Source organism: Pseudovirgaria hyperparasitica (assembly GCF_010093815.1).
Source record: "Pseudovirgaria hyperparasitica strain CBS 121739 unplaced genomic scaffold EJ05scaffold_1, whole genome shotgun sequence".
Classification (NCBI taxonomy): domain Eukaryota; kingdom Fungi; phylum Ascomycota; class Dothideomycetes; order Acrospermales; family Acrospermaceae; genus Pseudovirgaria; species Pseudovirgaria hyperparasitica.
Window position 1 is genome coordinate 680,357 of NW_022985549.1, and position 25,797 is coordinate 706,153.

A 25,797-nucleotide genomic window follows, 5' to 3' on the forward strand; every position below is an offset into this window, starting at 1 on the left:
ATCATGTTCTACGAGGCGTACTCTTGAGTTGGCATGATTGATTCGCGGGCACATGTCCGTGAGTAATTGGCTCTTCACGAAGATAGCGAGTCGGAGGTTTGAACAAACACATTAGTGAATGAAGTGATGTTTTGTGAAATATTTGCAAGCGAGCGTACACTTACTATCTGTGCCCGGTGGTGTCGAGTATGGCCCATTAAACTCGCTTGAGTAGCATATAAGATCATATTTTCTGTCGTGTATGTCCTGACCCAGTGAACTTCGAAGATCAGTCTTTGAATATCTGATTATCCACCATAATCTAGCTTCAGCAATGCCTGCCTTCAGCGAGAGAAATTCTGGTCAGTCTTCACTATCAACAGCATACTGATTGTACACCAATTATACCCATAGCCTAGATTAACGATATTATTCCTAGTAAAAATTCGCAAGCACGCAGTTTTGTCACCGGAAACGCTCCTATCTACCAAAATCGCCCTCTGTAACAGCGCTCCTGGTCAGTCCAGCATCGAAAAGATCTTAAATTCAGCCCGACGCAACCATATGCACGCAAGCTAATATCAAGTCGAAAGTCCCTGTTGAAAACAGAACTATTACCCGGCGCCCTAGCGGCACAATCTTCTCTCCCCCACCGCCCAACCGTCTTCTCCTCTCCGGCGCGCCCGCGGTGCCCTCCCCCGGCATTTCCCTTCCGCGTCCGGTCGACCTCTCCGGTAACCCTCTGCCCGACATCCATATTACCGCTATCATTGAACAGGAGCCTCCTTCTGCAGACCCTGCGACGGATCTTTCGAAGCCCATCGAGCAGCAAGCGCCGGTCCCAGAACACCCAGCGTATCTGCCTACCAAGAGCACAACTGGATGGCGTTGTTGCAAGTGTGCGTGGTTTGTGCCACCTCAGCTCCCGGGAATTATGGAGGAAGTGACAAGATGTCAGATTCATAGGTGTATGCATGGGAGGTGTGTGAACTGCGTGGAGATGACGTTACCATGGTAGCTGGTTTAGAACTATCCGATGAATGAAAATATATGATCTAAGTTCAGGTAACGTCGTGATTGTTCTTTTACTCGATACTGGTTGTATAGTTTGGCTAGTTTTCGTGTTAGGACTTCGATTTATGCTTCACACGGAGCGAAGATGTGAATTCTGATTGCTCTAAGATGCTATCTATGATGTATACTGTCAGGATATCTAGTATATGTGTTTTGACTACATTGATGTTCATCTAACTAGGAGGAGGAATACTACATAGGATCATGTAGAAACCCTCGATTTCGAACACTCTAGTTAAACAGATCCTGTCATGCGATAGTGACGGTTTTCGAGATATTAGGTATCGAAAGGATGTCTCTACATAATTGAAGATTTGAGTTGGTCTACGAAGATCCCTCTTATTAGCTATACTTATAATGCGTACCGAAGTGCGGAGATGCCGGATCTCTGGCCTTTCAGAATATATTTGTAGGGACGAGAAATACACACTGCTCAATCAAAGATAGCACGCCACTCCTTGTATGGTGAGGAGGACATAAGTGGATATACCATCCCCGCAGACTGTGGAAGATTTCATCGAACACTTAATCTTATGACTTTAATGAAATCCATTTAGGGAAAAGCGGTCGACATGATCACGTACATTGTATGCTCCATTACCACATGTCTATATATCAACACCACGCAGACCAACCACAAAAGAGCACGGCAAGATTACGCTCATCCGTGGCTTGCTGTATCAGTCCACTCACCACAGTCGATACCGACTGATTCTTACTCAACTTCTGCTCCACAACTGCCAAAGCTCTTCCAGCCTCTCCCGAATCATTCTCATGCTTCTTTGAATTCTGCTTGAGCAGATCATCACCAGTGATACCACCGCCAGGAGCATCCTGCTGCTCTGTATGCTCTTGCATGCGCCGAGCGCGATTCTGTGATACGGTCCAGCTAACCAAGGGATCGTAGCGGAGAACATTGAGGAGAGTCATAATGCTCTCGCGTTCCTCCCGAAGGGCTTCGAGAGTGAACTCGCAGCAGCGACGGAACACACCTTCTGTTTTAGTAAATCCCATTGCGTCGACGAGATCTCGTGTTAGGCGGAAGGGCACAACTTCTGGAACGGGAAGAATACGGCCAGCTTCGAATGCAACGCCTAGATCAATGTGAACAACTTCACCGCTATTTTGGTCAAGTAGAATATTCTGACAATGACGATCGCCAAGTCCAAGAACATGTCCAAGAATTGAGATGGCTGCTGTGGTGCGGGTGTATGCGAGGCGCTTCTCGAACCAGTCGTCAGGGTTTACGAAGCGCTCTAGAAAGAAGTATCTCATTATTGGGTGGAAATTGTCACACACTTCGCGATAAACTTTGATTCTGTGCTCCTCAGAATGACTTGATGCCTCTGATACCTTTTTGCGACAGTCGTCAGATTTCCAGTCCCGAGGATTGTATTTGCGATGCGCAGGGAGAACGGCATCTGCTAACGGAATGGTGTCCCTTACAAACTCAATCACACCACTCTTAGAACTGAGAGGCACGACTTTATAGCTCCTGATATGAAGGCTGCGTAAACGAGTTGACGTGTGGTTTTTGAGAAGTTTGCTGGCCTGCTCAAATACTTGCTCCATAATCGCGTCTTGGCGAAGATCATCAGAGCCGGACTTGAACTACGCGATGGTTAGTATCATGTTGACGACCGCGTGTTCGCAACGGAAGCATACCAATTGTTTGAAATGCTCTCCATTCGAAGCCACGGCTGTGGCGATCTTTGGAGCGCTAATTCCTCCAGCAATGGAGATCTTCGATCGCCAACTCGTAATGATAGGGAGGTCGGTGTAATTTTGATCTAGTCGGACATCGATTGCTAATGTCGCAGGCGGAATCTCTAAGCTCGTCACTATAGTCTGTAAGCGTCTCCCTGATTGGAGATCTCCTAACGTCGGTTCCTTATTGAGCTTTCTGATTTCATCTTTTGTGACCATCGCGAACTGATGGTAACATTCATTGGCTCTGTGAATTGCCTTCCATATCCGCGAGCTAGGCGGCTTGGACCTCTCGAGCATATGTGCTACTTCTTTTGCAGACGCGTGCCGAGATTTGCTTGCCGCATCAACTCCAAGAGATGCGCAACTAGCGTATATCTGGTACATCGCATGATAAGGATGGTGAAGACAGATCTGAAATACAAGATCGGACAACTCCTCTTGGAATGGAGTTTTCTCCACCTGCAGCCTCGATGACAGTTGATTCATCAGTATTGCGAATTTTCCGGGTGGCGCTTTCGCGAGATAGCTCTTCATGACCTCAATGACCTGTGGTGCATCCGGAAAGTCAAGCCATAGAGCGAATACGCGCAAGACATCATTATCATAGTCGTCGCAGGCGCGTAAAGACAGTAGGTAATTTTTCAAGCTCTCACTCACGAAAGTCTCCTTGCTGGCTCGTAGTCTACCGTATTCTTGATCATCGATATCGTACCATTTTTGCATCCTCATAATGTCTCTTCTGAGTTTGTCACGCTCTGGTTTCTGCTCCTTGGCTTTCAGTGACCTCAAGACGTCCTTGAACTCATCAATCTCTCGTCCTTTCTGTTCCTTTCGCGCCTGAACACGCGCCAGTTCATCGCTCAGCTCATTACTGTTCAATTGAGCATCACAGAACGATGCATATGTATGGAACGCTTCACCGGCTTGTCGTCCTTTCGTATTTGCTTTTAATTCTTTGATGGCCGGCCTTAGGTACGACCCAGCAATCTCTTGCGCGCTTGCCACTCTTGCTCCGGCGAGATAACGTCCCTGGCTAGTTAGCAATTTTTACATGTTAATGACTTGTGACGATACGTACCAGCTCCAACAGTATCTGACTCAATGTGCCCTCGGGGAGCTGCTGTTGAAGTGTCTTAGAGCCATTCAACTTTTGCAAAATTAGGATAGCTGGAGTCGTTTCTCCTTGGTCCCAGAGAATTCGAGCGGTTTCAAACAATGCAGGTCCTTCTAAATGGATGCCAAACTCCTTTGCATCCTCCGCGATATCAGAGAGGTAGGTAGCACAGGCAAGCGCATCTTGAAGAGCACCATGTTTGCGAGATATCCTGGAATTTGTTAATAGATTCGAGGCTTGTAGTTGATAGACTAGATCCGGTGGCGCTTTTATGCTTTCCCGGAGCCGTGCATTGCGACATAGAACGCCGAGTAATGTCTCTCGTGATGAAAGAATGGGACGGAAATCTTCAACCCTAAATGTATTAGTCCGTTGGAGTTCGAGGGTGTTCTAGCTCGATTTACCTTCCACGTTCCATCCACGAGGCACGACTATCCAAGCTGGCCCATCTATCGTCCATTGAGCCTTCGTGACAGAGGCTCATAATATCATCAGTCTCAGACAAGACAGCAAAGACACGGAAGAAGGACTCTTTGTTGACAACGTGATCACCCTGCGATAAAAGACTTCGTACTGTTCGCATAAGGCCGCCATCAATGTGGGATCTTGCATCAGTCGCGGTGTTCGATGTACTAATTGCCTGGAATACCCTGTATATTGTGGCTGCCTCGGTTTCGAGGGACTCAGGCGCTCTAATATCCCATTGCTCAAGTTTTCTGGCCGTATTTAGGGTGCTCTCAATGCTACCAATTCCTGCGCCTTGAAAGCCAGAACTGGATAGAAGTGCTTGCGTTATAGTGTTTAGATTGAGTGTTGAGAGTGAGGTCATGACCCCTCTGGAGTCCTCGAAAGAGGTCTTGTTTAGTCGGCGCATTTGACTATCAAGTCTAGCGCCCCTGAAAAGAAGTCCCTTCATCCCATTACCTTCGTAATCAAGGCGGTTCAGTATTGAGAGGATGTCCGGTTCTTGCTCAATCCCATAGTACGAATCGGGCTCGTCCAAGTTCTTGTAAACGATTATTTGCAAATCGACGGGAACACTGGTGGATACAATAGAGAAGCGACGAGATATGCGAATGGGTGGAGAAGCATATGTCTCAAGGAAAAGGAGCGAGATTCGGTAGAGGTGGCACCTCGCTGCAGCCCTGGATGCACGCAAGAAATCGATGTCGAGCCAACGATCGCGATCTGCGCACGACTTCTCGTTGGGAACAGGTTGTCCTCTAAGATAAACAATAGCAGTGACGATACTCCTGATCTGGGGCAGGTAATGGTGGTCTTCTTGTTCGAACCAGTCATTAAATGCACAGGAGAGGATCTCTTTCACTATTTTCTGACGATCGTATTGTTGAAGAAGTACTATGTGAAGTACGGATGGAAAAATCTTTTGCGCGAGACCTGGTATCCCGAAGGCTACGTGAGCTAGTTCACCAAGAACGATGTCCTCGGAGCCTACCTGAGTCAGACTCACCACCAGTTCCCGAATCCATTGCTCGTAAGACTTCTTGCTGGAGCATGCAGACTCGGTGAGATCAAACGCTGGGACACTATGAAAGTCTTCTAGATTTGATGTCTTGTCCCAAGTTAGCGACTCAATGATATTTCGGGACAGTGATGCCTGGATGTTGACGTCTCGTTCATCACCTTTCAGCTGAGACAGGACCGATCGCAGGGTCTGTTCTACCATGCCAGCTTCAGGACGTGTTCCGCTGAAGAGGTAATCGTTTAGTAGTCGCATGATATTCGAGTGCGAGGAAGGGCTTTTAGTATCTCTATTTTGTGACTGAACATCAGAATCAGCCAGTCCTCGGTACCGCATATTAAATCCGACTTCGCCCCGTGCTGAGAACGCTCGACCGAGAGCTCGCGAAGCCCATAGCAGATATGACTGGGGAATATGTCGATGCTGACAGGAACGCCATACGGCGTGGGCATACCGAGTAGCTTCTTGATCTGATCCCAGGATATCGTCAGACGGTGAGGAAGCGTACTTGAAATCTTTACAAAGAATACTAAACACAAGCTCTTGAGATGGCCGACTAAGAAGTCGATCGTTGCTCATGTCATCCTTGAGAATTTCAAGTAACAGTGTACTTTCAGGAGTCCCTTGGCGAGAGTTTCCGTTCGCTTGAACTCCTGCGGCTGCCGTCATCATGTTGCCAAATGCTTCGTGAGAGAGCTGCGGCCGATTCAGGGTGTTGTTGTTGTTGTTTTTGTTGTTGTTTTTGTTGTTGTTTTTGTTGTTGTTTTTGTTGTTGTGACTGGATGATTGTTTCGCAAGGTCTGATAAGTATGCTGAAAGCCAAACATGGAATAGTGTGGCCTTGGACATTGTTGATATATATTGTGATTCTTGAGTTGTGCTATCTTGAGAAATTTCGAGGAATCTGCGCAAAGAGAGTAGTATAGATAGACCAATTCCTGATACGAATGATAGGTCGAGTTGGAGACTCCGCTGACTATTTGCAAAGAGATACTGTACGATGCCCAAGGCATCGTCAGAACATTGAAAGTCCGTAAGATAAGGGCGCAATGCATGGAGGCTCATGTGGAGTGGGTAACCTTTAAGAGCGACATCTCCTGCAAGAGCCACCAGTACCCTAATTTTTCGAATGACCGAGCAAGCATGAAGGGAGCCTAATTCCGGCCGTAGTTGTAACAGCAACATTCTCATCACAAATACAACGACGTCAGAAGTCCATATTGATTCGGACTTGTAGGCAGCGCGGCGACAGAGCCGATCAATACGGTGAAATGCGGTAAAAGACCCAAATGATGGTTGTTGATCTGGGGGTAACTTATGATCGGAACGACCGTATGACATAATATTTTCAGCAACTTTGCATGCGTTGGCGAACACATCACTCTTAGCAGGGGCAATATGGACTTTGTCTGTCAAGTCTGTGTGCAGAAGAAGCAAGCCAAGGATACGAGGGAAATGCGATCTAAGAAGATCATTGTACTTGGAGGTCCCAAACTTGGTGCTCACAGCCTTTTCCTGACTGGTAATTGACGAGTCTGGCCCGCTGCCATGCCCGGTACCTTGCTTTTGCACATAATCGTCTGTGTCCCGAGATATTGTGTATGCAACCACCTTGCAGATGGCCATTTCCGTCAATCTGTCTTCGCAGATGCCGACTTGACTTGCTACGGTCTCCATGTCTTCCCTTGAGCCCCGCATGAGAGCCTGCGCAAAAGCCTCATCTCTCGTCTCTACTAACAACTGTGCAAGCGACTTGTATTTGAAGATGGAGTACGGAATATCACGATACAGCTTCGCCGTATCGGGCTCCGCGAGGTCCGTCCAGGTATAGAACAATTGCCGCGAAAATAATGCGAAGAGCTCTTGTGCACTTGACAGATTGAGCGAACGAGCCACATCCTCTATGCATACTGTCGCATGCTCCAAACAAAGCTCGACGTTACCAGCAGCTTCGAAGATGTACCATACACACCTTCTTAAAATTGTTGGCCACAGGGAGCCAAGTTTTGTAAAGACAATAAGTCGCAGTGCCAAACCTTCTAACCAATCAGATGATGAAGGCAGGACGTCGGTAATATCGTTGAGAAATCCATCATGCATGGCGAGTACGTATCGTTGGAACATTTCCGGTAGAAGAGTAGAGACGTGGTACTTGACTCCTATGGAGCCAGATCGGAGGAGGGTAAGCAATGCTGTGCGTGGCGATGGCAGATCGGAGGACTCAGCGAAGCTCTCACTCTCGGCATGAGCAGCCAACAACAAGTTACTCATGCCGATTTGAGTCATCGGCGATGCGCAGTCGGTTTCGAGGAGTGTTCTCAATAGCCACTCGTACATCTCCGAAGCAGAATCGTGCAGATCTCCGGCATCTGTCTTAGCCCAGACTTCCATGTAAGTCGTTAGAACGTCGATACATAGACAAAGACCAACTTCACTACGATTATAGATGTACGGTCCTAGAATAGTCTCTCCGAGGTGCGTCAACCAGTTATCCAGGTCCGCGGATTTTACAATCATTCTCGCATTGAGGAGCTGTTCCAAAAAGCTTCGGCAATAATGCATCTCTTTGGCGGTAAGTGATACTAGATGATCAATGAAGGTAGTTGGCACACTATTTATTCGCTGTTCGGCGTCTATAGCTTCAAATGTAGCAGTGACGAATCTGAGATACAGTAAGACTGATGCTCTCGCCGCGGATGGGTCGGACTGTACAACAGACTCCTTCCTTGGGGGCTCAGTGAGCTGTGTATGATCAATGTCGGGCGTTGGTTGCGAATCAAACTCATCATCAAGATCCATAATATCCTCCTGGTGGCTGTTCGGAAGAGACAACCCGTGGATGCTTTCGCGGCTGTTTAGACCTCTAGTGATATGCATAGCCAAGAGTGTGATGCCGCTGTGATTGAAAGCATTCCCGCCCACATGGACATATTCAGTCATCGGCAGCAAACTCGGACGCATAGCATCAATGAGCGTATCGAGCCTCGCAGATTCGGATTCTGGAGATAATACAACTTCCACAAGAGTCTTGACTAGTCGGGCTGTCTGTTTGTTTAAGGATGCGGCTTTGTAATTGTTGATTGAATGTCTATTGTGCGCGATGGCGGATACCACCATAGCGAGAGTCGTAAGTCCCTTAATCATTATCTGAGATATGTTCTGAGGGCGTTCTTTCCACCAGACTTCCAGCTGCTGGTAAGCGTCCTCAGTCTGTGCTATACACGAATCGATGATGCGAGATTCTAGACCAACAGCAGCTTGCGTGATCGTCTCACTCGAGTTTCGCATATGCTTATTTCGTCGTCTTGGTTTGCAAAAGAAATGCGTGTCGTCGAGAAGTAGGAGATAGACAGCCTTCTCATGGTGTAGGCTAATGTGTGAACAGGCTTGTGCAATGGGGCCAGATGCAAAAACAGAAGCATCCGTGGTCGGGTACGTGATACCTAAACAGTAGTAGAGAGCGCCTAATACGTCAGCCGCACTGAACGACTGATTCCCGTGATTTGCGTAGGATCTTTCGCTTGAGAAAGCTATTTGTGTCAGCCGAGATGGAGGTCGACGTATTTTTCGACTTACCAATAGAGAATTTGCTGAATATCCACTGAACAACTTTGTCTGTGATAGAGTCACATCGACTGGGATTCGTGGCGGATGCGTAGTCTATCATTGATATGAAGAAGTTGAGCGTTGAGTCAGCTATGAAAGCAGGACCGCTCAGGTCGATAGACGCGAACATGGTTTCATTAGTTGATGCTATGGCAGAATACGATACGATACCGAGCTGTAAGAGCACTTGCATAGCGAGGCAGGCAGGTCGGCAAGAGGACGGAATAACAGCATTGCGCGCTGCCTGTTCCCACAGATTCATCCATGAACTGGAAAGTGATGTGTCGATAGAATTGTTCGAATGAGCCGCTCTGTGCAGCGTCAATAAAGCACATATCCACAGTCATGGTGCTCAAAACCTACGATGCAACGCAAAGAAGGCTCCATGCAGAGACGGAACCGGCTTTATCTGAGGCACAACCGATAAGTCTGTCAAGGATCTGACTAAGTAGGCCCGCGGAGCATGGCGTACGATACAGCATGAAAGTCAGTATTTGTAACGATGCGACTCTATCTGAACCAGGCCGACTGAGGTCATCTAACAGCGCAGTGATGCGACTTGTATAGCGTCTTCGCTTTCGCGGGCGGTCGTCAATGTCCTGACTATCCAGTTCAATTGCGGAGTGATCGTGACTTAGCATCAATGTCAAAGTACCCATGATACTCAAGATGGCCCATTGTTGTTCGTGGCGAGATTCGCTCTTTAAAGAAAACGCTGGGGTCGAGAGGATGCTATATTCGCATGAAACCTCGCCGACTTCAAGTCGTAGGTCTTCGACCTGCAACTGATCGCGCGGGAGTCGCTTCAAGTATTCGGCGTGTAAGCAATCTAATAGAGCTTCAACCTCCTGTCTCACCTCCTCATTGTAGTGATTATGTTCTAGCTGTAGCATGACTGCAATCTGTTCCTGACAAATGATAATTGTCGCTAAAATTTCTTCCTTCAAAGAGGACGCTATTCGTGTTTGCCAGAGGTCTCTCATGACCGGTAGAAGCTGAGCGATTGTTCTTTGCGATATATCATTGTGATGCAGGTGTATTGCTGTAAGTATTGAATTGATAGCGGCAAATGCATCCTGGTGCGCCAGACCGACGTTCCTAGCCGATCGCAGAAATCTAGTGAGTGAATTCAGAGAGACCTGCGCCTTCTGAAAGATGGGCGCGTTTGGGACAGTGACAAGCTGGCGCAAACAGACCACCAGCTCTTGAGCAACCGATGGAGATACTCCGCCATGACGAGGGGTTTCTAGAGGCTCCTTAGTACCAGATCGGGACGAACTGTCCGTCGAAGCATCCCGTCGTCGTGATCCAGACTGTGGTATGCGCAGACTGTCCATTGAGTCATGCTCTTCAGCAGTAACTATTAGAGTGATGCAGAAATCGACTGCTTCACACCAATCTGTCGATGATAAATGCTCAGCGTGAGGTTGGAACTCCAGGACACTTCGCAAGCATTTTGAATAAGGTATTAGTAAAGGCTCACAATAGCCTCCACTTGACATAGGCAGCGTTTGAACGATATGTTCCAGAATAGCCTTGACGGTTCTTCTTTGAAGTCTATGTACTCCAAATTCGACTGACTGACGAAGCGCGTCGGCGCCTTGCTCAAGACGATTCGCGCTAGCAGTCTTTGGGGTCTTTGAGTTAGCTCTGGCATATTGCGAGCGCTCCAGAGAATTGACCCTGAATATAGCCTCATATAACGCGTAGAAGGATTTGTCTGTGATCGTGTTCCTTTTCGATTTGTGACGATTGTGCTGGAAGATTTGTTTAAGGTCTCTCAGGGCTTCTTTGCGTTCTGTTTGCGTAGAAGAATCGAGACGATCTTTGCAGGACTTGTCAACAACTATTCCCGAAAATATTGTTCTCTTATGGTGCCTTACCGACAACATCTGCAAGATTTAAGTCACTCATACTTGTAACATGCTAACCATGGTCTGAAAACGAGACGGCTCAAGCGTCTTTCGTATGTCGTCCGGTAAGAGTTTGGTTGAGCGTTTGCACTCCAGATAGTCTTGCCAAGCTCTTCAAACTTAAAACGTCTACGTCACTCTCCAATTATTTGTAGTCTCGCGCTACGTGGAGCCGTATGATCATGTACGGAAAATCGCGTTCAAGTTCAGGCCCGGGCGTGCAAGGGTGTTGTTGGGAGGAATTCTCATGCGTCCAGTGTACTTTATGTACTAAACAAAGATTTACTGAGTAATCATATACGTAATAGTTTAGCCGAAGTAATCTCCGGCATCCTTCTACTTCTCTTTTATCTATCTCTTCTTCTAAATAGCTAATTATCTATTATAGATATATATTTAATTAATTTTAATCGTACAGGCTTAATATAATACCTATTATACGTGTCTTTAACTATTTTTAACAACCTTAACTGATTTTAACTAATTTAACCTTATAGATAGACTTTATAATAATACTTTATATATATGTTTAATTTTAACATCGTAGACTATAACCATATATATACTTTAAGCTTATTTCATATTACTTAGTAAGGCTGCTTAGACTATGTGGTATAGTAATCTATCACTTTATTATACATAATACACTGGACGCTTGAGAAACCCTCGTCAACTGTTGGTCCACTTTAGTAGTTAGAGCAGCGGAGCGCCTTTCCTAAGGTAGACTAGACTCAATTCATAGCTTCACTTCTGGCTTCGACAAAGCTTCGAGGAACGCGTGGTTTGCGACACAAGCTCTATACATGCCCAACGGCGTTCTTTCTTCTCATGGCAGATGCAAGCAGCTTGGAGTCTTTACAAGACTTGCATCGCGATCTGCAAGCACTATCAGAATCACGACTTCCTGTCTTGGACAGACTATGGCTGCAGCTAGAGGCGCGCGTGGATGATTTCAGGAATCTTTTAGACCAGAAACGAAGAGACGACGGCAGTCGCCAGAAAGTCGTGCAAGGTGGAGAAATTGCGCCCTCAAAGGAGACCCTCAGCTGATCAAGCTTTTCTACTCAGACTCGTCCATCGTATTTGACGATGGGGAATACTCAGTAAACGACGATTTCCGCGAACAGTCCATTCAACTTGCGAACACCTTAGATCTCGACGAATTAGAATCCGCGCAACTACTTCACACTGCAAGTAAGGAGTCGAATGAACTCGATCGACCGCCATTCTTTGGGGCACTCATACGCTATCAGCAGAGGCGACACTTTCTCCTGGAATGCCTTCGGTTGGTTATAAAGATATCTCAGGAAGGCCAGGAGGATGATGAACTACACGATGATGTCACTCAGAATCTAGAGATTGTGAAGCGAGAGATATATAACACCAGGACAGGCAATGCCGGAAATGGAGTGCTATTTTGGAAGAAATGTCTCGCAGCCATGGGGGAAATTGAGAAACGCCTACAAGATCTTCACGATCGCTACATCAAATTGTCCATGATGGAACGAAGCCCATCAGCAGAAATAGAAGAGCTCATTAAGCTGGAAAAGGCCAGCCTAACACGCCAACACGAATCTCTTGCTGGTATATGTTGCTACATGACCAAAGAAACTAGCCCGGGAATTGATGGCTTTTCTGTCACTCAGGAAGCCGCGAAGAGACTAGACAAGCATGATGCGATCCTCATCCATTATGTTCCTATACTCACGCTCCTGATCAGCTCTTTGGGTCCCACAGAAGCAAAGAATATTTCACTGAGGGAGGCAAGGACCCTTCATAAGTCAATCGTTTCGACCACAGAATCTGCTGGATGGGGGGTACGGAGCTTCCAAGCAACTGTCATAGCATACTGGCTAGCTGAGTACAGTGGGCGGTATGTAGAGGCCTCCACTGAGTCGCCCTTGCAGGGCGTAGACCTGTCTGCAGAGGCAGACGAACGCTCCAAGGTCTTCATGGATTCCATCAAAGACGGTGCATTGCATTTCATGCTGTCAATCTGTCAAGGCTTGAGACCAGATAGATGGTATGACCCTGCTCGCGCGGGTCTTGTCTCCCTACTTCTCAAGGACGCTGCTACATTACCGTCTGACACAGTCCCATTTACTGAAGATTTCCAAGTTCTAGTGATGGAACAACTTCAAGGCTTTGTGGATGCATTCATCAGCCACATGCCAGACACTTTACGCAAATTGAAAGTTGAAGAGGATGAGCAAAGGCGGCAGCTTCAATCGCGTTTCCAAAGGGATCACGTGGAGTACGAGTTACATCTCGAGCGATTCCTTATCATCATTTGTTTCGCATACGACGGATCGTCAGATGCCGCCGTTGCGTTCTGGAATGAACCCGAAGGCAACTTATACGGATTCCTGCAATGGGCTGCGAAACGCCAGACGACCCCCAGAGTTGCTGCCTTCTGCGAAATGCTCCGTGCTATCTCAGTCGGAGAAGATTGTGCCGAGGCTGCCCACCGCTTCCTTCAAGAAGAGGCTCCTCAAATGACCATACGATCGCGGCGAAGCACTTCGCTAAGTTATTCTCAAATATTCACAGAGCTACAATTCTATTCCTCGAGCGTTGGAGATAAGAACGCAGGTATACAGGGAGTGACACAGACTGCACCACTCAGTGCCACGGATCAGATCGTTGAACCGGAAAGTGCAATGATGCTAGAGAGTTATCTACGTCTTCTAGCTCACTTGTGCTCCCAGAGCAGTGTCGCACGCGACTGGGTTCTGCAAACGGCCAATATTGTGCCAATGCTTCTTACGCTTTGTCAATCACACCTTGAGAGCCGTCTCCGAGCAAGTACGTTTAGTGCACTATCTTCCTTCCTTAGCCACAAGACCACAGCCATCGCGTTTCACATATGGACCTACCTGGATACCTGGCTCCATACAGGCCTCAATACGCACGGGAAGCCAGGACCTCAGCTAAAGACTCCTCAGGAGTATGTCTGGCATACTATAGCGAGTGGCTATGAAGAATCAAACGCGTTCGTGGAGCTGTTACGTGCGTTGATTGCCCCACCGTCGGATGATAGCGGCTTGAGAGATAGTCTGCCATTTCCCGAGAATCTTGGATCAAGCCATCGTATGCCAGGGATAGATAACTACATCGACTTCGTGATGGGCCGCATCTTCGCCGAAAAACAAGATGGTTTAGAACCACTCCAGAGGCGAGTCATGAGATGGAACTGTCTCAACTTCATCTCGACTTGCTTAGGGTCTTTCAACGAAGATCTTATAGTGTTAGCGAATGTTGCCCAGGCTAGTGTTGATGTTGATACTGCAATGCAGTCCTCATCGCTTTCAACATACATGCAACTCCATCCTTTCGCGCGCGTCATGGAGTGGATGTTCAACGACAAAGTCATCCAAACTCTTTTCGAAACTGCACATCAGGATATTCACGAAGTCAATGACGCCCTCCCAGATTCTCCTCTCGTTCTCTCTCTCCTGTCTAGTATTGAAGTCATGAATCAGATCATGAGCCTTCAGTCAACGTACTTGGACCTCGTCCGACCGTTGATCAAGCTAAATTCGACGAATCGTAAAGTCCCGGTAGCGAATGCGGCTATAGCATCATTCGAAGATGCTGTGTACACCAATCTTACCTTAATTGTAGATTTGGGTCTCTATTGTGGAACGGGCCATCAAGACCTGACCATAGCTTCACTGAGGCTGCTTGAAAGACTCTCGGCATCAAGAAAGCTGAATGGCCCTTCGGACGGGGTTTCCAACCGATCAGGTCGTAGTAAGATGATTGGAGTCGTCGAGAAAGATCATGATGCTGAGCGAATAGCAAGGGCTTTGGTGTCTGAAATGCAAGTTGACGAGCGTGAAGTTATGGCAGGTCCAGAATCAAGTGGATACATCATCAAGACCACAATACTTAATTTTCTCAACGGCTGTCTTCGCGTATCACCAAGTCGACCATGTCTAGCCCATTTGCTACTGGGGTTTTCTACTTCTGAGAACCAGCTCATTATCTCAGACGAGGGGCTGTTTGCTCGAGGTGACTCCCTCTTCCATGCGATCGTTCAAATCGCCACCTACTATCCCGATGAGGAGCAAGACTCGTTCCTTTCGTGGCTCACGGGCCTAAAGCGTAGCTGCTTTGAAGTTCTCCAACGACTATGGAGATCACCGTTATCGTCCTCCATCACGATGTCGGAATTACGAGCCAATAATTTTCTATACGACATACTTCTACGCCAGCATATCATTACTCCAGACACTCAGTGGGAGGGTGCGTCTGTTGATGACGAGACCTTTTATATGTCAGACTCAGCGCTAGCATTTCAAAGTTACTTAACAATGCGATCAACACTCTACGATTATATGGGCCGAGAACTTCGATGGGTCTCTCAAGAAAACATAACATCGTCCAAGGGCAAAGTTCAATCTGCTATCATGGGAACAACTATCTTATTGAACGGCGAGTCAATTCGAAATTCAAGCATACTGGACCTTTACGACTTCATGGAAGTAGTGGCCAACAGACCACAAATTCCAGAGATGCAATTGATGTCAATGGAAGGCTTAAACTTTGAAGTTTGTAGGGAGCCCGGAAACGATTATTATAATCTGGCCAGCGCTGCGCAGCTAATTACTTTGCGACGTAACACTTTGAAACGTGAAGGCAGATTGCAGTCTCTTGAGGAAGAGCAAGCCCTTGAAGAACAGGGCCAGATGATTCTCAGTCTCCTTCATGGCATGAACCAACAAAAGAGCGTGGCCTTTTCCCAGAAAGATTTACTCCGGGCTTGGGTCCAAGCCATTACCATCATACTCGAGAATGGCGATTTTGATGACGCAGGACGGACTAATTTTATACTCCAGATTCTACAACTTATCACTCCCAAGATCGATAATGCTTACCAGGACGATACAAATGTTGCTGTAGAACTTCTCCGCTTGTCGAAGACCCTTCTTCAACATGTCAATTTCACCTCGCCCACGTTCGAGGATATTACAAGTGGAGGATACGCGAACGATCGTATGTTCCAATTATTCAAGACCGCTCTAAGCGGTATTTATACTGCAGTTGCCGAGCCCCTCTTGCGCGAGACGTGCTATCAGATATGTTACCGGTATCAACTCAACGCATCACGCAAGCATAAGCAGTTGCGTAGATATATCATTCAGGCCATTGAAGCTGCAGGCGACTACTATCTGGAGGTCATCTGCGAGGACGCATATGCTGGTCAAGGTACCTGCCGAGTGTCTGCACTTATGTTTCTGGAGTCGTTGGTTCACCTATCGATTCAAGAACGCTCAAAACACATTCTTGAAAGACTCGTGCGCTTCAACTTTATCTCACTTTGCGTCGATTCCATAAAGACGATGCCTACTGACTTGCATGCTGCGGCTGCTCCTGGTGAGTGGTTGCCCCTGTCCAATGTGTACCTCCACATCTGATTCTGACATCTTCTGAGACATCCCTCTCCTTATATCCTCCTACTCCGCAATCCTTTCTCTACTGCTCCGCATTGCTCAAACTTCCACTGGTGCAGCGCACGTACTAAACAGCGGCTTGTTTTGTGCGGTTCGAGAATCTGGCATATTCGCCGCCGATCCTGACATTGGGCTTGAGATTGACAATCCTCACGCTTTGGCAAAGTACTTCGATCTATTACTCGAAGTTTTGCGCGTGATCAACGCGGTTGTCCTGAGTCGTGGTCCTCAGAATCGAGGCACAATAGCGCAAGGTCGAGAGTTCTTGAAAGAGAATCGAAATACAATGGTCAGTGTTTTCAAGCGCAATGCAGGAGTGGGCGGCGTTCGACTCGACAGAAACATTGATCTAGATGATCTGGTGGATAATTTCACCCTGCTCATCACTGCCACAGGCTTCTTAGAGGTGAGTACTACAGACTTTAGGTTTCGTAACAAGTTCTCACTGATATGTGTATAGCATGAAGAAAAGGAATCGACACAGAAAAGCCCGATTGGGTATTACTCATGATCGCAAAATCCGTTTAAGGTGCTGCATGGAAGTTTAAAAGTGTTTGCATTCTCGATGGCGTTCGACCTCGTTGGACCACTACCGGCCAAGGAGACCTGTGGTAAATATCTACACGCATGAATAGTATAATATACATGAATCCCGTGCGCTGTCCACGAAACCAGCTCTCTCTTCCATCTACTACAGATAATTTAAGCGCCTCTAGCGTTCGTATCCTTGAAGCCGCAGTCTTTATTGGTCTACAAAAGATGGCCTCTCGCCCGCTGCCCATCCGTTCGGTCCCTCCCTCTCCGCCGTAAATCTCTCCTTCTCCGCCGCCAGTCCTCTAGCTTTCGTTCTCTCCCTCAAGAGCATCTGTAGCTCCTCCGTTCTCTTCTCATACTCTTCATTCTTATTACCCTTATACGCTGTACTCCACTCAATCGCACCTGGCACATCTTTGATATCACTCAATTTGCTCCCTAGCTTTACACATGAGTGTCTCATCATACGTGGATCTCGTGATAGTAGACGCCGCATCGTCAGTTGGGTGTCAGCAGACGAATCAAAGCGCATGAGGAAATGGTGCGCGGTGTGGTGTTTGGCGGCGAGTACGTGGCGAGGCTTTGGGAGGAGAAAGACGCCCCAATTCGTTATGCCCCGGATCACACCGTTAGCGTTGAGGATTATGCTGCCGGCTGCATGGACAATTCTGGAGAACTTTAATATATATATGTTTGGGTTGTGATGTAGGGGAGTTAGGCATACTCTTTGACTTCCGCGACGTTACCAGGGCGGACCTGGATGTGTTAGCAAAGAGTAGAGATTATGCAAGGATAGATAGCTTACAAGCCCTATTAGTTCGTATAGCACCATGTCGAGAGGTGATCGTGATGTTGCTCGTGCTCCGTGATAATGAGGTTGTTCAGAAAGTTCCCAATGTCAAATTGGCGCTAGTTTGAAAGGCTTGGCGCGAGAGCATGGATTCGTTTTGGCTTGAGCTTCAACTTCATTACTACCTTACGATTTCCGTACGACGATTTCGACAACGTCGCGCGACCACAGCACAACTCAGACGACGGAGAGAAGTCTATCCGCTTTCTTCACACATATAAATCCTATCTTGCGCTCACACCACCGCCAATATGACGAGTACAATCGGCATCCCAATAAAGCTACTGAATGAGGCAATGGTACGAAGCCGCACGCTTCACGCGCCACTTTCCGCTTTGAACGATACGTATACTGACACTTACAGGGTCATGTAGTTACTATTGAGATCACCTCTGGTCAAGTCTACCGCGGCAAGCTCCTCGAAGGTGCGTCGCATGCTACTCCCGTTCAATTATTCATTATCCCACACAGTTGCTAAAGATTGCCACAGCGGAAGACAACATGAACGTTCAGCTGAAAGATATCACTGTAACTGCACGCGACGGCCGTGTGTCACATCTTGATCAAGTCTACATTCGCGGATCGCATGTGCGATATTTTATTGTACCGGATATGTTGAGGTATGAAGCCCCAAGATTATGGCCCTACCGACAGGGCGCATGGCCTCTGAGGTACTGAGAGAAAATTACTGATCCGGTGCTAGGAATGCGCCGATGTTCCGAGCGAGAGGTACGAGGGGACGAGGTGTGGGTCTGGCAAGAGGTAGAGCAACTGTGAATCGTGCGAGAGGACAACAGAGGGGAGACAGAAGAGGATGAGCGTAAAGCGGTGTTTTGGTTGTGAGCGAGTAGAGAAGCTCTCAGACACGATACATGCTAGGGCACAATCTACATTCGAAACCGGCAGGAGGACAATGTTGTGGCAAGCACAGAATTGGTCACTCAAGTTGACGCGCAAGAAGTTTGGCGTTTGGCGTGACAACGGAATAGACACAAGGAAGATGGGAATACAATCCTGAAGCTATTGATTCAACCAGCCAGAACGTAGAGCTCCAATGTTGAAGTTGTTATCACGTGTGTGTGCGGTGAAATAGTACACCTCCGCGTCTCTGCCAAATACCCTTCACCATGTGAGCTAACCATTCGCTCCACTTACAAGTCAATTCACGCCCACTATGGAGATTAAAAACCCACGCCGAATGCTCGTTGTTGGTGCCTCAAATGCCGGCGTCCTAGACCTTATCAAAGGTATATATGTATTCGCTGCCCCTCCCCCGCTTCATGATACTAAAGACAGACCCACAGACCTGACCGGCAGCGCGCCATCGCCCATTGACTCGTCCACCGCCGGCCTCTCCCACACCCTTTCACTCAAAACACCCTACTATACTGCCGCCATCCCGATCTGGATTGACGAACTTGCTTCACTCCCTGCATGGACGGCCGAATTTCTCGCCCCTGAAGCATGTGCCGTCGTGTCCGCGCTCGGCGCATGGATATTTTGCTTCCGGCGCCCGCTACCTGGCGCCAATGTTGGCTCCCCTGAGCACATTGATACAGTGAAGGATAGCATGCGTGCTGTGCAGGCCGTTATCAAAGAGGCGTGTGGAGACGAGTGGGATGGAGTGTGTCTTGCGGTTGCGATGCCGCAGACCACGGTGCCGTATGTGGAAATGGAGACTGATGAGTGGGAGTATACATGTCGTGAGTTCGGATTCGAGTACGTAGATAGTGAAGCCAAGGAGAAGAATGAGTTTGGGGAGAAGACGGGTGTGGAAAGAGTGAAGGAGGCGTTAGAGGCGAACGAGTGGGACGGAGATGATTTGCTAGACAGCGATTTTGAACAAGAGGGAGACGGAGAGGAAGGATTGGATGGTGAAGAGGCCGAAATGGGTGTAGAGCTGTTTGGGATGAAGGGTGCGTTGCGTGGTAATGAGGGAGAGAGTGAAGAAGCGAAGCAGGTTGAGGACCTAGAGAGGATGATGGGAAAACTCCAGACTGTAAAGGGTACGCTCTTGATATACTAATGACATAACACAGCTGACAAGAGCTTAGACATTAGTGCGGGCTTGCCAGAAGAGCAGCGGAAACAACTAGCAGCAAAGGCTGTCAAAGACATAATGAAGTCTTTCCCATAGCTTTTCCTCGGTCTCGTTGAGTTCAGGTTTTAAGTCCTTGTAGGCCCTCGATTCATATATTGTTGATGCCAGGTATACTCAGGATCATTCCGGAGCGTCTCAATGATCCACTCCACGCCACTCTTCGGCTCTCGACCAAGCAACTGAGCCAAAAGTGTCGACGTTTCTGCGGCGCCTCCTGTTGCCAACTCGTCATACACCGCACTCCAATGGCGAAAGAAGTCTATCGGTTTCTCGCCTTCGTCGTTTGAGGAATTCAACGAGATATACTCTTCCGTCGAAACAATTTCCATGGAGACAGATCTCCCAGATGCGGAATTGATTGCCTCGACAAGCTCCGAGAAGGAGTTAGCCTTAGCCCCTGAAAGAAGGACCTTCGCCAGCAGTTAGTATACATAAGCACGTCAGTCTTCACCATTCGGGGACTCACAGTCTCCTTCTCTCTTCCGCCTTCAACCATCAACTTCGCCGTAGCCTCCCCCAACTCATCGATAACAGCCCACGCAATCTTTCCGTCCGCAGGCAGACGTAGCCTCTGAGCGCGATTAGTGGGATACCAATTCAGAAATACCGGAAAACAGTTCGCATATACGCCTTCACGGACGGATGTAAACATTGCGCCTGATCTGCTACTCATCAGCATTCTTTGCTTCCTTGACCAATGATGAAGGGATCTAAATACTCACTCCTTCAACATTCTCTCCGTCATCAAATGCGCCGCCATGACCGCTGTCTTACTCTCTCCGGCTCCACCAATCGCCAGACTGGCATAGAATGTATGACCCACGGCTGCCTCGACGACCGCTTCTACGACATTGCGATGCTGTCGCTCGCGTTTCTCGACGTCGAATGTGTCAGTGGACACGAAGAAAAGTTTGTCAATACCGCGAAAGGCGGTGATGAGTCAAGGTTTATCATCAAAGGAGGCAGTACGGATGGTCAGACCTTTGAATTTTGGGGAGGTGGAGAATTTTTGAGCGAGGTTGGAAGCGCGGGACGGCGAGGATGTGGTGATTGTGACCTGTGAAGCGGGGATGGACTGGGTCGTAAGGAGATGTGTCAGTATTGCGCCGCCAAGCGAGCCTGTCGCGCCTGTTATGAGGTACGTTGGCTGTTGGTGAGACATTATACTTCCACTATAGGTCGGAATTGCAGTGAGGGAGCGTTCAATGTAATTGCTGCTCTACATGCTACTTTCGATCCTACTTATATACCTGTTCAGCTCCATCCGCCTCATACGAGATCTATTCCTGATGTTGCCATTAAGCCAAGATCACATCCTCCCGTGCACGCCTTTTATTTGTGCATTCTTACAACACCATGGTTTCGTGGTGCGCCTCATCGCGCACGTCCTTATAAATTTCCTATTTGGGACGAGCCGTCCTCTGACGGCTCCGCACTTGATTTATAATGCATCTGCGGCATGACGTAGGTGAGTCAGACTTTAGTTAGCTTCGGCATCTCTGCGAGCTTTGATGTAACAGAGTTTGAAAGCTTATAACATGTGCGCCATAGGTGTCATGCGTTGGTTGTACTATCTGCATACCTGATGCCTTAGCAATAATACGCGGATGTTCGAGATCTGTATGTGATCATAACACTCGCCGAGCATTGCACTACAGGCTCGAAACGGTATCTCCACAGATGCCATAGACCTCCCAGCATGCTGTGAATGTTGGGATTGGGAACATTTCCAGCTTCGAGTTGCCGACAACGGAGGTACCGGGTCGCAAGCCTATCCTCCATAGGTCCCGTAACTTCCCACAGCCCAGGAGGAATTCACAAGCAAATTGTGCATTTTATCAACTCCCTGTCAGCTTGTTACCATTTGCTCTCACCAACGCATACTAAAGGCCCATTTGACATGACACATGCAGTTGGAGAAAGTTTGAATGTGCAAGAGCAGCAGCTGTAAGAGGGGATCATAGGGGATGAGGCAGGATTTGGGGGAGGACCGCAGCAGATATATGGGGTGTTGACAAAGACTGTCAATAGAATGCCGAAGAGAGAGGTTCATGAAGGCGTGGAGCCACCGACGTGGGTCGAGTATTATCGCTTAACGGCAAAGGCTATGGCCGGGGAGGGGGAGGTTCCGGTCAGGTCGGAGGAGTCGGCAATGGTCATTCATTTGATCGAGGAGTTGGAAAAGAGCTCCGTGAATGGGATTACAGTTACATTCTGAACAGACGCAGTTGGGCCACGCGCTGTCAGTCATATCAGATACGCGAAATATACCAGAATCCATGCTCGTTATGTTGAAAAGCCGTCGTTGAAGGCGGCGCAGCATGCGCTTATTCCCAAGCCTATGAATCCATTGATCTACATTCCTAGACCATACATCTTTTGCTCTTGTGTTGGGTTTAGTCTTCGCTCGCCTCCTCGGTGAACTTCCTATATGCCTCTGCATCCATAAGCTCACTGTCTTTCGCTGCCTCTTCCAAGCTCGCGCCCTCAATCACGATTTTCGCAATCCAGGCCGCGCCTTCTGGATCACTGTTCAGCGCGCTCGGCTTCTCCTCCAAAATCTTATTCGTCTCGACGACTTGACCGCTGACGGGTGTGAGAATGTCGGAGGCCGATTTGACAGACTCGACGGAGCCGATGGCGTCTCCGGCAACGATTTCCATATCGTCCTGGGGCAGCTCGACATAGACGACGTCGCCGAGTGCAGAGGCAGCGTGTTTAGAGATACCGAGCGTTGCTGGAAGTGTCAGTACGAAGAGGTCGATATGCATGTGGGTGTTTGAAGGGCGTACCGGTCTTGCCGTCTGTGTCGAGCTCAATCCACTCGTGGTCTTGGGTGTATTTCTTCTCCATAGCTAGACTACATGTTAGACACTGACGTATGAGTGCGAATCTCCCTTGCGCAATAGCGCAGCTCAAGCTCCGCAGCCTCAGTAAAGACTTTACTTACAGCGAGAGCTAACAGCGAAACTCCGAAGTGGACTTTGCTTCAACGCCATAGACCTGCACATCCATTGTGGCCTTGGGGAGCTAAAAAGCAGAGCAGAGCGAGCAATTGAGGTCCTAGCAGCCATGTTGAGGATCAATTTGGTGGGTGACAGCACACAAAAGACCTGCGATATGACGATAATCGTGGTCTTGCCGACCTTTCGGGGTGGGGTGCATTATTAGGAGCAATGCTCCGATCGGTAATTAGGCGCTCGAGCCAAACTGTATGAAACAGGATGCACGTGCTATCATCGAGCTTATTAAACCTTCAAATCCAAAGATCATCAGGATGAGAATTGAATGATCTCTCAAATGAACATCTCAGGCACGCTCAACGTCTTTCGTCTTATTACCCAGCCCTCGCTCTGCCTCCCTCATGCCACAATCTCCACCTTTAATGAGCTCCCGATCCCCCTATCAAAAGCATTTACCAAAGGCAATGATGGCAAGGATGCAGATATCAGAGCAGTAGTGCTAGACAAGGACAATTGTTTCGCGGTCCCGCATGCGAATGAAGTGTATAAGCCATATCATGTAAATCTATTCATTATTCGCACAAGACCCGCCACTGATATATCTTAGGATCGCTTTGAAGCACTGAAAGCCGCATATCCCTCTTCGAGACTACTTATAGTGTCTAACACCGCTGGCACAGCAACGGATCGGGACTTTGAAGAAGCTCGGCTTTTAGAGCGCAACACGGGTGTCAAGGTACTTCGACACAATACCAAGAAACCAGGATGCCATCTCGAAATTCTGAGTCACTTTCAAGCTGACAAGGATACGGGCGTTACTTCGCCTAGCCAGATCGCGGTGGTTGGAGATCGACTGTTCACTGATGTTATGACAGCGAATATGATGGGGGCGCGTGGCATTTGGATTAAGGATGGTATTGTTGAGGAGAAGAGCATTGTAAGTGCTTTGTATTCAAGGACACGAATCGAACTCGGATGACTGACGCCCTTAGTTTGCGAAAGTAGAGCATTCTCTTGCAGGCTTCTTGCAGCGCCGAGGCTACAGTGCGCCAGATCCCAAAAGTGACTTTGAATAGGTTGTATCAATAGTAGTATGAACTCAATGGTAGAAATGTAATTATTCTAAGCGCGTAGTGGCGCTGTGTGGATATATACATAAATAGACGTCATCCCCATCCCTTATACCCAAACCAGGATCTTCATCATCCATCAACGCCGTCGCAATATTCAGTGATGTAGAGATGACATAACAAATGTGAGATAGCCCTTAGGCCGCATGTACAAAAGTCCCAAGCGCAATGTACCCGACATGCAAATGGCAGGCCAAGAAGATCTTGGGTCAAGAAGAGTACAGCGTCATTTGGTATGTTTGACCGCATGACGAGGTATCGTCGAAAGAAAAACTTTTTAAAGAAAGGGTGATCTGTTTAGAAATCGTCATCGAACGAGAAGTCTCCATGTCCGCTTTGGGCGTTGCTTGACCCTGCTGATGTGTCGTCTTCCTTTTTGATGCTGGCCATGACACCAGCCTTTTGGTAGTCGCCGACACGCTTCTCGAAAAAGTTGGTCTTGCCACCGAGAGAAATGTTCTCCATGAAGTCGAATGGGTTGGCGGAATTATAATACTTGGTGTTGCCAAGCGCAAGAAGGAGGCGATCAGCAACAAATTCAATGTACTGTGACATCAGCTTGGCATTCATGCCAAGAAGAGCGCAAGGAAGAGCATCCGTCAAGAACTCTTGCTCAATGCCAACGGCTTCCACGATGATGTCTTGTACTTGTTGAGGGCTTGGGCGATTCTTGATGTGAGAATATAGGAGGCAAGCAAAGTCGGTGTGCATACCCTCGTCACGGGAGATGAGCTCATTTGAGAATGTCAAGCCAGGCATCAGACCACGCTTCTTCAGCCAGAAGATAGCAGCGAAAGAACCACTGAAGAAGATGCCCTCAACGGCGGCGAAAGCAATGAGACGCGATGCAAAGGTCGAATTCTTGTCAGAGATCCATCGTAGGGCCCAGTCAGCTTTCTTGCGGATACAAGGGACTACAATAGTGGTTAGCCACAGGGTCTGGTGCCAAGTAGTGGTGACGCAACGTACTGTTATCAATAGCATTGAACAGGTAGCGGCGCTGCTTCGGCTCGCTGATATAGCTGTCGATAAGGAGAGAGTAAGTCTCGGAGTGGATGTTCTCCATCATGATTTGGAAGCCATAGAAGCATCGCGCTTCTGGGATCTGAACTTCTCCACTGAAACGCTCGACCAGATTTTCGTTCACTATGCCATCGGAAGCAGCGAAGAAAGCAAGAACGTGAGAGACAAAGAAACGTTCGTCATCATTCAGTCGCTTGTTCCAGTCGTGGAGATCCTTGGACAGATCAATCTCTTCCGCGGTCCAGAAAGATGCCTCTGCCTTCTTGTACATCTGCCATATCTGTCGTGGTGACGCGTTAGCTTGGCACAAAAACCACTTTACGCGTCGACGCGTCGATACCTTCAGGGTCATGACATACCTCGTGATATTTGATAGGGAAGAGAACAAATCGCTGAGGGTTCTCTTGTAAAAGGGGCTCATCAGCCTCTTCTGGCTTCAGTGTGGGTACTACTGATGGCGTGATATCTTCCTCCTCGTCGGGTAGGTCGGGAATGCCCTTGATGGGAACGGCAACCTCGACACTGACGTTCTCTTTATTCGCAGCCGAGAAGTCGATCCTCTTCGCAGGAGAGTTGCCCATCTTCAGTTTTTGAATGGCCGCAGCCGCCTAAAACGCGTTATTAGCTATGCAATTCCAAGGTACCTGTCTATGACGACGGAGACGCGGTGGCGAGCATACCTTCTTTGAGGGAGTGATTTGGGTAGTCATTGCCTCTTTCTTATGACAATGTGAGAGTAATTGAATGTATTGGATATACAGACGAGGAGTAGAACAGTGGTGGAAGGATGGACAATGATGTTTGTGGGAGGAAGAATACAGAGAAGGGAACCGCACGCGTAGTTAAAGAGGTTTGAAAGCT

The 25,797-nt window shown here is 48.0% G+C and overlaps 9 protein-coding genes across 9 annotated transcripts; 4 read left to right on the forward strand and 5 right to left on the reverse strand.

Moving 5' to 3' along the window:
- Nucleotides 1–1,432: 1,432 nt before the first annotated feature.
- On the reverse strand, nt 1,433–11,098 carry EJ05DRAFT_506314 (uncharacterized protein). Its single transcript, XM_033747803.1, has 7 exons — nt 10,850–11,098; nt 9,330–10,791; nt 8,937–9,277; nt 4,282–8,890; nt 3,842–4,232; nt 2,719–3,792; nt 1,433–2,664 (listed from the first exon to the last, which is right to left on the reverse strand). The coding sequence occupies exons 1-7, from the start codon at nt 10,878–10,880 to the stop codon at nt 1,669–1,671; spliced, it is 8,904 nt and encodes a 2,967-aa protein (XP_033605060.1). The 5' UTR covers nt 10,881–11,098; the 3' UTR covers nt 1,433–1,668.
- Nucleotides 11,099–11,707: 609 nt separating this feature from the next.
- On the forward strand, nt 11,708–16,846 carry EJ05DRAFT_506315 (nuclear pore complex subunit; the record flags this gene model as incomplete). Its single annotated transcript, XM_033747804.1, has 4 exons — nt 11,708–11,891; nt 11,948–16,258; nt 16,317–16,741; nt 16,796–16,846. 4 exons carry the CDS (start codon nt 11,708–11,710, stop codon nt 16,844–16,846), a joined length of 4,971 nt encoding a protein of 1,656 aa, XP_033605061.1.
- A 23-nt stretch (nt 16,847–16,869) lies between these two features.
- Nucleotides 16,870–17,746, reverse strand: EJ05DRAFT_534133 (uncharacterized protein). The gene is made up of 3 exons (XM_033749170.1): nt 17,675–17,746; nt 17,594–17,625; nt 16,870–17,537 (listed from the first exon to the last, which is right to left on the reverse strand). The coding sequence occupies exons 1-3, from the start codon at nt 17,699–17,701 to the stop codon at nt 17,078–17,080; spliced, it is 519 nt and encodes a 172-aa protein (XP_033605062.1). The 5' UTR covers nt 17,702–17,746; the 3' UTR covers nt 16,870–17,077.
- Nucleotides 17,747–17,843: 97 nt separating this feature from the next.
- EJ05DRAFT_471594 (Sm-like ribonucleoprotein) lies at nt 17,844–18,534 on the forward strand. The gene is made up of 3 exons (XM_033742997.1): nt 17,844–18,018; nt 18,084–18,144; nt 18,210–18,534. The coding sequence occupies exons 1-3, from the start codon at nt 17,971–17,973 to the stop codon at nt 18,395–18,397; spliced, it is 297 nt and encodes a 98-aa protein (XP_033605063.1). The 5' UTR covers nt 17,844–17,970; the 3' UTR covers nt 18,398–18,534.
- Nucleotides 18,535–18,852: 318 nt separating this feature from the next.
- On the forward strand, nt 18,853–19,815 carry EJ05DRAFT_7625 (uncharacterized protein). The gene is made up of 2 exons (XM_033749958.1): nt 18,853–18,966; nt 19,024–19,815. The coding sequence occupies exons 1-2, from the start codon at nt 18,894–18,896 to the stop codon at nt 19,743–19,745; spliced, it is 795 nt and encodes a 264-aa protein (XP_033605064.1). The 5' UTR covers nt 18,853–18,893; the 3' UTR covers nt 19,746–19,815.
- Nucleotides 19,816–19,885: 70 nt separating this feature from the next.
- On the reverse strand, nt 19,886–20,982 carry EJ05DRAFT_491019 (putative nucleoside-diphosphate-sugar epimerase; the record flags this gene model as incomplete). The annotated part of the gene is made up of 4 exons (XM_033745941.1): nt 19,886–20,230; nt 20,272–20,482; nt 20,543–20,694; nt 20,878–20,982. The coding sequence occupies 4 exons, from the start codon at nt 20,980–20,982 to the stop codon at nt 19,886–19,888; spliced, it is 813 nt and encodes a 270-aa protein (XP_033605065.1).
- A 1,234-nt stretch (nt 20,983–22,216) lies between these two features.
- EJ05DRAFT_433727 (glycine cleavage H-protein) lies at nt 22,217–22,673 on the reverse strand (the record flags this gene model as incomplete). The annotated part of the gene is made up of 2 exons (XM_033741618.1): nt 22,217–22,557; nt 22,613–22,673. The coding sequence occupies 2 exons, from the start codon at nt 22,671–22,673 to the stop codon at nt 22,217–22,219; spliced, it is 402 nt and encodes a 133-aa protein (XP_033605066.1).
- A 373-nt stretch (nt 22,674–23,046) lies between these two features.
- EJ05DRAFT_471598 (HAD-superfamily phosphatase) lies at nt 23,047–23,969 on the forward strand. The gene is made up of 3 exons (XM_033742998.1): nt 23,047–23,342; nt 23,391–23,720; nt 23,776–23,969. Exons 1-3 carry the CDS (start codon nt 23,121–23,123, stop codon nt 23,857–23,859), a joined length of 636 nt encoding a protein of 211 aa, XP_033605067.1. The 5' UTR covers nt 23,047–23,120; the 3' UTR covers nt 23,860–23,969.
- Nucleotides 23,850–25,716, reverse strand: EJ05DRAFT_471599 (ribonucleoside-diphosphate reductase M2 subunit). The gene is made up of 4 exons (XM_033742999.1): nt 25,617–25,716; nt 25,296–25,544; nt 24,883–25,216; nt 23,850–24,827 (listed from the first exon to the last, which is right to left on the reverse strand). The coding sequence occupies exons 1-4, from the start codon at nt 25,644–25,646 to the stop codon at nt 24,211–24,213; spliced, it is 1,230 nt and encodes a 409-aa protein (XP_033605068.1). The 5' UTR covers nt 25,647–25,716; the 3' UTR covers nt 23,850–24,210.
- Between the last annotated feature and the right edge of the window lie 81 nt (nt 25,717–25,797).